The sequence below is a fragment of the Schistocerca cancellata genome, chromosome 11 (genome assembly GCF_023864275.1).
Source record: "Schistocerca cancellata isolate TAMUIC-IGC-003103 chromosome 11, iqSchCanc2.1, whole genome shotgun sequence".
Taxonomy (NCBI): domain Eukaryota; kingdom Metazoa; phylum Arthropoda; class Insecta; order Orthoptera; family Acrididae; genus Schistocerca; species Schistocerca cancellata.
Genome location: NC_064636.1, coordinates 106,447,232 through 106,460,636, shown reverse-complemented (window position 1 = coordinate 106,460,636; position 13,405 = coordinate 106,447,232). Strand labels below are relative to the sequence as shown.

General features: G+C 40.7%; 1 protein-coding gene across 7 annotated transcripts in view; it reads left to right on the top strand.

Moving 5' to 3' along the window:
• Positions 1 to 13,405, top strand: part of LOC126108990 (zinc finger protein ZFP2-like) — a 70,641-nt gene that overhangs the window by 40,590 nt on the left and 16,646 nt on the right. For 2 of the 7 annotated variants that reach the window (XM_049914391.1, XM_049914386.1), the window contains exon 4: positions 7,385 to 7,422. The exons of 1 other annotated variant lie outside the window; for it this stretch is intronic. In XM_049914391.1, coding sequence (XP_049770348.1) covers positions 7,385 to 7,422 — 38 coding nt within the window. Of the gene's footprint in view, positions 1 to 7,384; positions 7,423 to 10,006; positions 11,022 to 13,405 lie in introns of those variants that run through there. 4 more of the 7 variants (XM_049914388.1, XM_049914390.1, XM_049914387.1 and 1 more) reach the window with 4 other exon arrangements.

Below are 13,405 nucleotides of genomic sequence, written 5' to 3'. Positions count from 1 at the left end.
GTGTGAAATTGAGCACAGGCTTCAGTGTGATGTTCTTATAATAGTTTCCACAACAAAACTTTGTCTTCAAACCTGGCAGAAAATCCAGAGAGACATTGGTCATATGTAAAGTATACTAGCAACAACAAAACACAGTCAATGCCTTCTCTGCATGATAGTAATGGAAATACTATCAATGTTAGTGCTACTAAAGCAGAGTTGCTGAACACAACCTTCAGAAATTCTTTCACCAAAGAGGTGAAGTAAATATTCCAGAATTTTAATCAAGAACAGCTGTCAACATGAATAACTTAGAGGTAGATATTCCCGAAGTAGTGAAGTAACTTAAATTACTTATTAAAAGCAAGTCTTCAGATCCTGGCTGCATACCAATTAGGTTCCTTTCATAGCATGCTGATGCAATATCTCCATACTTAACAATCGTATACAACTGCTCACTCGATGAAAGATCTGGACCCAACGACTGTAAAGTTGCACAGGTCACACCAATGCTCAAGAAAGGCAGTAAGAATGGTCCACTAAATTACAGGCCCATATAGTTAAAATTAATATACAGCAGGTTTTTGGAACATATATTGTGTTATTGTTTTCAAACATAAGAGAATGGTCTATTGGCATGTAGTCAACACGGATTTAGAAAACATGGTTCTTGTGAAACACAACTAGCTCTTTACTCACACAGTGTTGAGTGCTATAGACAAAGTATTTAAAATTGATATTGTATTTTTAGATCCAGAAATCTTTTGACATAGTACCTAACAACCAGCTCCTAGTCAAATTGCATGTTTGTGGAATATCGTATGTTATGCAACTGGATTTGTGATTTCCTGTCAGGGGGTTCACAGTTCGTAGTAATTGACAGAAAGTCATTGAGTAAAGTGGATGCAATTGCTGGCATTTCCCAGGGTAGTGTTGTATGTCCTTTGCTGTTCCTTATCTATGTCAACAATTTAGGAGACAATCTGAGCAGCAGTCTTAGGTTCTTTGCAAATCATGCGGTCACTTATCATCTAGTAAAGTCATCAGAAGATGAAAACAAATTGCAAAATAGTCTTAGGTTCTTTGCAAATTATGCGGTCACTTATCATCTAGTAAAGTCATCAGAAGATGAAAACAAATTGCAAAATAGTATTTAAAAGTTACCTCCATGGTGCAAAAATGAGCAGTTGACTCTAAATAGAGAAAAGTGTGAGCTCATCCACATGAGTGCTTAAAGGAATCCATTAAATTTTGGTTATATGATAAAGCACTCAAATCTAAAGGCTGTAAATTCAACTAAATACCTGGTTCCAGAAGAGAACAGTAGAGACAAGAGAAAAGTATCAGGCTAGAAAGAAAGAAGCAAAAAAAGAGTGGTGGCAGAGGAGAGAAGAAAGTGGATAGAACAGTGGACCAGAATGATGGATGGGGATAGTGAAGGTTCAAAAAAGGTGTTATATGAGACCTTACATGGGGAGAAGTGGAAGAGGCATAGGGCAAGATGGAGGGATGGAAGTCACCAAGTCTGGATGAGCTAACTGTAGAGACGGTGAGAGCAGCAGGAGAGGTGGGGATACAATGGCTATCTCGAGCAATGAAAATTGTTAGGAGACAGATGATGATCCCAGAAGACCGGAAGAAGAGAATAATTGTCCCACTCTTTAAGAAGGAAAATAGGAAATAGTGCAAGAAGTATTGGGGGATAGCATTGATGAGTCATTGTGCAAAATTTTTGAGGAAATTTTTGAAGCGCGAATATGGACAAAATTAGAAGGAAGGATGAGAGAACAACATGGTTTCAGAACAGGAATGTCCACTGTGGGTCTAATTTATGCTGTAAGAGAACTGCAGGAACAGCATTATGAATATGGAATAGATCTACTAATGACCTTCCTGAACATTGAAAAAGCGTGTGATATTATACATAGAAGCATTGTGTGGAAAGTTCTGGAGAACAGAGGAGTAGCAAAAGAGATTATTTGGAAGATAAGAGAAATGTACCATGGAAGTATGAGCTGTATGAAAGCGAGAGGAGAGAGATAAGCTTGGATTGAACAGAGGAATGGCTTGAGGCAGGGAGTTGCATCTTCACCATTACTCTTCATTGTAGTGATGTATGATATAATGAGTACAGTAGCACAAGTAATTGGTGAAGGAAAGATGAAAGCTGTGGTATTTACAGATGATATGATGATTTGGGACGAGGAGGAGGAAGTACAAGACCAGTTGGACATATGGGAATGAACAGTACAAAAATATGGGATGAAATTTAGTATAAGAAAGAGTGAGATAATTATCACAACAAGAACAGAGGAGAGAGGAACAACTGGAATAACAATTGATGGGGAACAATTGAAGAGAGTGAAAAGTTTCAAGTACCTAGGAAACAGGAATATGGACAAAACGACAAAGAAATAGAGTGGGGAGAAAAGCAGAAGCATTTTGGAAGAGTGGCAGAACTCTGAAATGGAGCAAGGGTGTACCTCAAACCAGTAAAAAGTTATATACCATTCATACTATACCCCAATACTGACATACGCATCTGATACCTGGCTTATGAAAGGCAGAGAGAAAAGCAATGTACAAGCTAGTGAGATGAAATTCGTGAGGAACAGTATTGGAGTGTCAAAGATGGACAGGTTAAGAAATCAGATGATCAGAGAGTTAATGAAGGTGGAACCATTATGGGAGGGGGTAGAGAAATCGAGACTCATATGGTGTGGGCATGTTAAGCAAATGGAGGAGAAGAGGATACCCAGGAGGATACACGAGATGAAACTGTAAGGAAAGAGACCAAGAGGAAGACCGAGAGACAGATGGCAGAAATGAGTGGAGGAATGCATCCAAAAGATAGGAGAAGACTGGACAGCCTTCTCATTGTTGAAGAAACTTGTGAGCACAGTCAAGCCGTTGGTCCTGTATCCATCAGTCAGTATCCAGGGGAACCTGTGAGCACACGCCTTGCGATAACCCAACATTTCTATGAAAGTTCTTTAATTTGTGCTGTAGGAAGCTTCAGGAATATGTTCAACAAGTTCACGAACAGTGATGCTCTGATCTTTGAGCAGCTCACTGTTGATCTTATGGACAATCGCGTCTGAAACCTGTGGTCTTCTACTGCGTTCTTCGTCGTGAACTTCCATGTGACCCCCAGCAGAAGCCCTGCACCTTTTGTGGACATGATGAATGGACATGCACTCTTCACCATAAACCTCAGTCAGTGGCTGATGAATTTTGATGGGCGGTAACTATCTTGCATGGAGAAACTGGATTACTGCTTGAACCTTGCACTTGACAGGTGCGGCGATCACCACTTCCATCTCTGACGGCTGCCAAGCCAACACTGAGGGACGTAGCGAATCGTGGATGGGGAGCTCAAGAGTGCGGGAACCACTGCACATGGCACTGTTGTTGGATTTTGCCTAGCACCTACCCTCAAGGATGTAGCTCATTGGGAACCTTATGTTTAGTACACCCTTCATAGATGACTAATGCAAAATGACCACAACTAGATAATGATATATTGAAATGGATTCAAGGGCACCATCAACATCACATTGGAATTAATACAAAAATAATTGAAATACTTGGTCATAGGGTAGTGCTAAAGTGGTATTCAACAGACTTGAAGGGTGGAGTTTGTTGGTGTTACAGGTTTATGAAGCTTCGTGGACTTTGGATGCAAACAAATACCCAACCACCTCAGAGAATGCCACAAGAGTATGAAGAGAAAATACTGTCGTTACATTGCTTTATTATTCAGCGTCAAAAGATAACCTGTGCAGAACTATGTGAAATAGCAAATACGGACAAAACTTCGCTGACATTTGATGTGCTGAGTAACAGAACTGTTGCCATGAAAGGTGCTAAAAATGTAACTATAAAAACAAGTGGACATGAAAAACTGCACTACACTGTTGTCTTTTCGTGTTGTGCTAATGGTACTAAACTTAATCCATTGATCATTTTTTAGTACAAAATAATGCCAAAACCTTCTGAAATACTGCCAGGAGTTGTTCATGTACATGGCAGGGGTTGGATGGACAAGGCTGGTATGAAATTTAGGATTAACAGTGTGGGAAAGAAGGAAAGGTGCTTTATTGAAGAAGAGTACTCTTGTGCTAGATCAGTTTAGCAGTCATTTGAAAAATTCTGCATGAAAAGAGAAATTGAGACAAGTACAGAGCTTTCAGTTATTCCAGGAGGACTTACTTGACAGTTGCAACTTCTTGGTGTCTCAATAAATAAACTATTCAAAGTGTATTTGCTAACAGACTGGAACAAATGGATGAAACCCAGCATGAATTTATGCTGAACAGAGCTTTAAAATGGCCTGCAATCAAGCAAGTGTGTCAGTGGGTAAACAATCATGGCCTAGAGTGAGGGAAGAGATAATTGTCAAATCTTTCAAGAAATGCAGCATAAGTAATGCTCTCAATTTCAGCGAAGATCATCTTAAATAAGAAGAGAACAACAATAATGTAGAGGAAGAGAAAATAGAGAAAATTGAGATGACAATTTTCAGGAATTATAAAGAACTATTCAGTTTCATTAACTAAGAATTTTTTTTAGTAATGCTTTGCAGTCTAACAATAGAAATGGTAAAAAAAAAAAATTAATGTTGCCTGAAAATTGTGTGTCCATAGCATTTTATAGTCCATAGGATACGGTAGTTGTCTTCTTTGATGAGTTATGATTTGATTGGAAGAGCTCACATCACACACTGTAATTAAGGATTCCTGCTGCCGTCCAGAGGAGCATCAGATTACCTGTAGCAATCTGAATAACAAAACAGTGATTGTATGCTGATACTGTTGTTCATTATCTGCTTCGTTCATCTCACTGTGGATAGATACAGTCCTACTATAGTAGCACTCAAAAGTATTTTGTAAAAAGCATTAGTTATGATTACATCAAGATAAGTGTGTAATATAGAAATAACTGCCAGTGGATTATTAAAAATTATGTAATTGTAATCCATTTACTACAAATCTACGTATAGTTTAAACGAAGTTACATTACATCAAAACAGAAATAACAATTCTGATGACCCAAGAGTAATTTTTAGGTCTTATATACATATAAAACTATTTTGGAATCTCAAGAGCAATTCAGCAAATCAGTGTTTTGTTACATAGCCATGGGCTTCGATCACAGTTAGCAGTGCCTCGAGAATTTCAGTGTATGATCTAGAGACACTCAGCTTTCCACCATCTCAAACACCCAATATTTTAAGTACGAGAATGAGAGAGTGGAGATGTGTCCACCTCGCCACCGGTTTCTGTGTGTGCAGGATGGACATGTATCGGGAGAGTACTGCAATAGTGACGGTTGATCAGCTCGGACAAGTGTTTGCATCGTGTGCCATGGAAGCTGTATGTCCAATATAAGGATAATGCTGTATTCCTTGATGGTGTAACGACTATATTGTTGTGAACAAATGAATTATGTGTTGAACTAAAGAGAAGCAAGAACTGGTTCTATAGTGGTTTTTAAACCAAACATATTGTATTTTTATCTGTTAGTATCTTATGGTCCAAGACAGGTTTGACTTGTGAGAGTTGAATGCTTGTTTGAAACTAGGGTTGTTTTACTGTGGAGACAAAAATATAACAGAGTTAAACAAAAAGTATCCTGAAAGTGCAGAATTATTTCAAGAGTAGAAAAAGAGTCTATTTTGAAATTCCTTTAACCAGCTATAGTCTTCGGAGAAGAAGGGTTTGTGAATATAGATGCAGCCGTCTGATCCGAGAAGACTGGCTGCACATAATACGTGAGTCAACTGTAAGAAACATGAGAGTCTTGCACCCCAGTACCACACTGTCTCCTGTCGTTGTACAGCTAATAGGCATTGAACGCAAAAACTTTTGTGTGTGTGTGTGTGTGTGTGTGTGTGTGTGTGTGTGTGTGTGTGTGTGTGTGTGCGCGCGCGCGGGGGGGAGTTAGCTGCCAACAACTTTTCTAAAGTCTTTTTCCTACCAGTTTTCCATTTTTCTCACATCCATAGTTAGGCAGAAATTTATAAATGAATACATTTTCTTCCTGGACTGTTATTCAATATATTTATTCAAAATTGTTATTTTGGAGTTGTACCATTCTCAAGTGACAGCTCATTGTGTTGTCGAAGTGCGTCATAATTCCTTTTCAGACAACACTTTCCTTGTGTTAACCATGTTTACAAATTCCATAATCGTAAAAAGACGGGAGTGTTTGCCGTCTATATGGCTACAAAATGACATAGCATTTCATGTAATAATGTCTGTCAAAGTCATGTCCTACTGCCCTTTTTAATTTGTACTCCCCATGCGCCAGGTGTGACATTTAGTAACTTGACTTACTTCATAGTGAGGTGTCACTTGAGAATGGCATAACAGTCAAAATTCCATTAGTGAATAAATACATTTAATGGCAATGGAGACAGAAAATGTTTTAATCTCCATTGTCAACCAGTTTGAGGATTAAAATGTAATGAAATTTTTATACTCTTTCTGTGGTACTTCATCAGATTTTTCTCAACATTGTTCTCAAAAATGTTTTACTTTGTCTCCATTGTTCTTGTGATCCTGATTTATTGGTGTGTGTGTGTGTGTGTGTCCATTAGTTATTGTCTGTCATTTACATATTGAAATTTTACAGGGAGAGTGTTTCTGAAGACACTGAAAAATTTGTAACTGATTGTAATACAGATTTTCTATTTATGAATTCAGAGCATAGTTTTGGCATAGTTCTATGAATTTTGTCTCTGTTTTCCCTGTGAAAAATCTACAGTTACCAGAAAGTGCGATTTCTTCTGTGTATCTGATATTTTTTAATGCTAATATTTTAATTTGTAGTAAATTTACAATATCCAACAGTATTTTCAGTTTGCCAACATTTATTAGTATTTGTATATTTAATGTTCCAAGCCCGTATCTTGTTTTGCACTTCAGTTGTATAGCTGGGTTTAGAAGACACTCCTCACCTTTGCAAGTTGTTTGTCAGCTGCCAAGAACACGAAGGTCCAAATGGATCACTTGTTATGATGGATTCACCCCTCTGTGAATAACAATTTCCATAATGAAATGAGGAAATGAAAATTTTCTGCAAGGTGTAAGTGCATGACAGATGAAAAATGTCTTCGGCCACTTTTCTTTTGAATCATCTAGTGGGAAGTATGGTAAAACTGAACCACTAGCTTGCATAATTATTTACAGGACCAAAAACACAGGGTGGAAATGAAGTGGGAATTCTTACTTGACACACTGTTTCAATAACTGCAACAGTTTATCATGTTATCTTTAATGCTATTTTGAAACATCACATACAGCAACTGATTGACCAATCAGATGTTGGTAGGTGTTAATAGAATTTTATTTATTTACTCTCATCACTTGTGAATCACTGGACATTTCTTGAAATATTTCAGGTGGCAACCTCAACAAGGTATGCATCAAATAGTGAGAGGTAAGTTTTAATTATATACAGTGGAACCTTTTGAGTAACATAAATTTTTACTTACTGTATGTGGAAGTAATTCAGATATGAAATGCACTTCTGTAATTATTTAGTGTTACAGACAAGCTACAATGTAACAAGGCAGTATGGTCAGTAATGCTATTCTCTACAAGAGCCATTATGTGTTCATTTCTAAATAAATAGAACCAACTGACACTAGCCAGCTGCGGTGGCCGTGCGGTTCTAGGCTTATCAGTCCGGAACCGCGTGACTGCTAAGGTCGCAGGTTCGAATCCTGCCTTGGGCATGGATGTGTGTGATGTCCTTAGGTTAGTTAGGTTTAAGTAGTTCTAAGTTCTAGGGGACTGATGACCTCAGATGTTGAGTCCCATAGTGCTCAGAGCCATTTGAACCAACTTACAATATGCATACAGGAAAATGAAAGTTCAGGTGGAAGTCAGCAGCTGTAGTGTGCTTAATGCAGAACATCACATGAAAATTACTGAAATTCAATAGATTCATCTTCATGGACACAAGCTGTTTTATTACTGTAGAACAAGACTGGAGTTAATTCACTGCCATGGTATATTAAAGAATATAGTGTTGAACAGCTCTTTCAATGTACTGCAGTCATGCTCAGGAAACACACAAGCTTGTAGTATTTACGGTTTACAGCCCATCATCAAGAAGTACCTTAAATAGCTGGAGACAGTTTCAGTAAGGTTGTGATGACGTAACTGATGAATCCTCACTGATTCTAGGCACAGTAATATTGTTTCTGTGTCATATAGTCCTGAGGGCACCTGGATGACTTCCACTTTCGAAAGTCTGCCACAGAAAAATTCCCTAAAAAGACTAAAGGACGTATTGCAAAACCCATTGTGTATTTGCTTTGAGACCCAGTGGCCATTAATGTTTTAGGAGCCAAGCCATGCTGATCAAATTTATACTGATCGTTACGTGTAGGTCATAGGAGGAAAGTATGTTTTCATAGAATTGAAATAAAAATCCCCGCCCCCCTCTCCCTGGGGGCTCACCACACTTTGAGTGTGTTTGGGTGCCACGGGATCCGTAGTCTTTGCAGCACCTCTTCCTTTTCTGTGCTGAATATCTGTCCTGCTGTTCTTTTCCCCCGTCCTTGGGGTACATGTTTTGGTTAGTTTCAGGAATGTGTTTCAGTAGCCTGACATCGGAACAGTCCATTATTTGCTTTTCATTTCTCTCTTCGTTCTCCCTCTCCCCTCTCCGTTTTGGTTTCTTTGTTTCTTCTTCCTCCCTATGCATTCCTAAAGGCCAGCCCAGCCATTTGATGCATAATAGGCAACAGGATAGTGCATAATTGCCGGCCCCAGGTCAACAGGTAGGTTGGTTGATCTGGGAGAAGGGGACAAAACAGCGAGGTCATCGGTCCCATCGGGTTAAGACAGGTTGGGGATGGAACTCAGCTGTCCCCTTTCAAAGGAACCATTTCGGCATTTGCCTGAAGCAATGCAGAGAAGATCACAGAAAACTTAAATCAGTATGGCCAAATATGGGTTTAAACCATCGTAATCCTAATGCAAGTCTAGTGTGCTAACCACTGCACCACAGCTCTGTGAAACCTCATTCTCGTTTACGTATTGCGACTTTTCTTCTGGATACCAGTTGTGAATTGAAGCCCAAACTCTGCTAACAGCTTTGCTCCTCCATGGATATCCTGTTCGTGTTGAGCACCATTGTATGCGGAATTCTTCATGTGCTGTTACTTGCACTCGGCTCTTTGAGGGTCTGATCGAGGGAAAAATCTGCACTTATCTGATCAGTTTATTACTGCAGTCCATTGGGTAATGAAATAGGTTGATGAAAACCTAGTGCACACATGCACTTTTTTCTGTCATTTGATTGAGTAATGCTTCCCTCAAAGATTAATGCAGGGTATGAAGATGGGATCAGTTGCTAGGCCATGTTCTGAGGCATCAAGGGATCATCAGTTTTGTTATGGAGGGAAGCATGGAGGGTAAAAATCGTAGAGGGAGACCAAGGCATGAATATACTAAACGGATTCAGAAGGATGTAGGTTGCAGTAGTTACTCGGAGATGAAGAAACTTGCACAAGGTAGTGTAGCATGGAGAGCTGCATCAAACCAGTCTCTGGACTGAACGAACAACAACAACATCATGCAGTCATCACAGTCTGATCGTGCATCAAAAATAGATGTTTTGCTACCAATGTCAACATTATAACCACACACGCATGCCCTGTCAAAACATGGCCAAATGTGTTACTTGTGGTAGAGATGTTCACGAGGGTGGTTTCTCACCTCCTTCTCTCCACTGTATCAATTCTAATGGCGACCATGCCACCTCATCCCATGAATGGCCCGTGTACCTCGATGAGTGGGCCATCTGGAAGATAAAGGTCAAGGAAAAACTACCATATCCTGTCTCTTGCACGTTGTTAGCTAGTCAAGAGCCCTTTATTTTAGTACCATTCTTGCTGTGCCTTGTTGTTTCACAAAGGATGTAGCCATGTAGACTTCTGACCTCCAGTTCAGAGCTGCAGTTGTGAAATTACCGAGTATCGCTTTAGTATCACAATCTTCTTCTCCTGCAGGTGTGCAGCAAGCTGCCAGATTTTCGCCCCGACTACAAAATCACCTGCTACACCACTGGCAGGCCAGAGAGGAGAAGAGGAATACTCCTGTGAAGACGTTCTACATTCCTCCAGCCAACACACGTCAGAGTCATCGACTGCCAACAAGGCTCTAAGAAATCAAAGAAAGGCAAATTGTTTTGTCCTTCCCAGACTTAGTGACCCTCTTCAATGGCCTCATCGCATGATACCCTTATACGGTGGGCCTCCCTTTGGGTGGTGCACACCACCCACAATTTTTCTCCCTTGGAATCGGCAGGCTGACCCACAGAGAATGCTGATGCCTCCAGTCTCAGCACAATGTAGCAGTGTGTCTTTGAAGGCTGGCACTCTGCAGCCATGGAGGTGACTATCATTCATTTGTCCCCTCCTCCCCAATCTCGTTATGACTCTTCCCCAATGGAACATAGGAAGCATTAGATCAAATAATGAGGAACGCAAGGGTCACTTGTTTTCTGCTTCCAAGAAACAAAATTGTCCTGGCGGCCTCCCACATTTCCTTTCAGTCCACTTTGATATTCCCCATCCCAAGAACAGCAGTCAATCTCATGGCGGAGACATACTGGTCTTGCAGGATGATGTTCGTAACCAAAGCATCTCGTGGAACACCTAGCTGAAAGCTGTTGCAGTCTGCATTTTCCTTCATCATTTCACATTTCTCTTTTTAATGTCTACTGCCCTCCATCATTCGCTGTCACCAGGGGAGACTTAATTCAGCACATTGGTCAGCTGCTCCCTCACCCCGTTTTGCTGCTTAGTGACTGTAATGCCCACTGTCACCCTTCAGGCCTTTTGAGAATGTCTCCAAGAGGTTCCCTCTTGGCAGACTTTCTCAGTTAAAATGGAGCACACACGTTTCAGACTGACTACTACAACTGATTGTAAACACAGTTGGTAGCTTTCTTAGGATGACTGGAGGCATTACCTCTTTCTGGCAACCTTCGACCAACAGCATTTCCCCGGCTGTGATGAGCAGGTAAAGTATCTTACAAATGTTATCCTTATTATTGCCACAGAATGTTTCATACCTTCCACTTCATGTTACCGCAATGTGTCCCACTCCTTAGGTGGACTGATATGTACGACGATGTGATTCCCATGCGGAGACATGCTCTCCGCATTTTTAACAATCATCCTGTGATGGTGAACTCTATTCATTATAAACAGTTGCATGCACAGTGTCATCACATTCATCATGGTACCAAAAGAGCTAGCTGGATTTCATTTACTCTTTCTTTTAACAGTTTCACTCCCTCTTTCATGGTGTGGGGCAACATCTGTTCATTCTCTGCAACCAAGCTCCATTCCTCGATTTCTGGTATGACCATGACGGATGATGTCATTGGCCCCTATTGCTATCTCCATCACCTAGGGCCACTACTTTGCGGAGATTTATAGCTCTACCCACTATCACCCCACCTTCCTCCCCCCAGCAATGAGTGGAGGGGGGTTAACTGATACCTTGTCCTCTCAGAGTAGTGAATGCTACAATCTCACGTTTACTATGAGGCAGCAAGACCATGCTCTTAATTCATCCCAGTCTTCTGCCCCAGTACTGGACGATCATCACATTCAGATGCTGCAGCATCTTTCTCTCGTGGGAAAGCATTTTCTCCTTTGTATATACAGTCACATTTGGGCAAAGGGCACATTTCCCAGTTGCTGGCATGAAGCCACTCTTATACCCATACCTAAGCCCAGCAAGGACAAACACCTCCCTTCTAGCTACCATCTGTTTCTCTCACCAGCTGTGTTTGCTAGATGGTGGAACATATGATTCATGGACGGTTGGTTTGGCACGCCAAGTCTCGCTATCTCCTGACGCCCACACAGTGAGGATTTGGAATGCAGTGTTTGGCAGTCGTCCATCTCGTCAGTTTGTCAACGAATACCATGAATGGTTTCCTGCAGGAAAACGAGACTGTGGCTATGTTCTTTGATTTGGAGAAAGCCTACATCAGCTGGAGGACTGGTGGGCTTCTGAGGCCACCTGCTCCAATTCCGTAATGAATTTTTAAAGGACTGAAATTTCAACGGTACATGTGGGTTCAGCCCTGTCAGACACCCTTATCCAGAGGAAAGCGGTGTGTCAGGAATCTGCCTGAGCTTCACCCTCTTTGCTATAGCCATAAACCCTGTTATTCACGGGTAGTGGATCAAATACCTTCCTCCATTTGTACTGATCCCTCATCTGTTCAGAACCAAACTATGGGTGTTTTGTGTATTTCTCTGCACGTCTCCCCACCTTATGGTGTCTTAACATAATCCACCATTGTGGAATATGCTTGGCCACTGATGCCTTTTACACTAGCCCGGTTGAGAGTCTACTCAGAAGCTGCTGGGGCACCACTGTCATACCAGCTTGATATCTTTCTCAGTGGATATATGTCCTGTTCTTCTGTCATGCCTAGCCACCCACCATATGCCCACTTTTCCAAAAATGTTCAAATCTGCGAGAAATCATAAGGGACCAAATCATCAGTTCCTGGACTTATACACTACTTAAACGAACGTACGCTAAGAATGACACACACACACACACACACACACACACACACACACACACACACACACACCAATGCCTGAGGGAGGACTCAAACCTCCAGCACAATCCGTGACATGGCGCCTCAAATGGCATGGCCACTCCACACAGCCCCACTTTTTCAATGACTGCCTTGCCCACCATATGTGGTATGCCGTTCTTATGTTACCTCCTGAAGTTCACTTTTGGCTATGACTCAAGAGATAAACTTTGCGGTACCTGCCAATGCCCCAATGGGTTCGAACCCTTCATCGCCTTGGCTTTGTGTGGCAGTCTGTGTTCATCTTGGACTTCATTGGCTTCAATTTTATAAGCAGGACCTACTGTAGGAAAAAATGTGTATATAATATGTACTAATATGTCGTCAAGGTAAAAAAGTCGTTGCGATATTACTCTCAATGTAAATTGTACTGACTGGCAGTATGTCGACTGGTTGATTTGACTCATAAATTTTATCGGTATTGTGCACCATCACATGTCCTTTCAAGAAACCTACTAGCCATGCTATTGAACATTTATTACTAAAGTCCACAATATTTCCTGCTTTTAACTGATGAGAACATATTAACATTTTCATGTAGCTCAAATCCTTAAACTAATTGTTTTTCTGTATACATATAAATTGTCAATCTCACAGCACCCAGGAGGTATTGTTGCAACTCCCCTGCTATCTATTTATTATTAATTCAGTGACATAAGCTATGCTTTTTATATTCCTAGACCAATCAGTGATATACTTCACTACCCCCTGCTGAGATCTTTTGGAGGAAAGTACTTTTCTTTTAATTTAGACCAATGTTCTTTCAGTATGAATGACA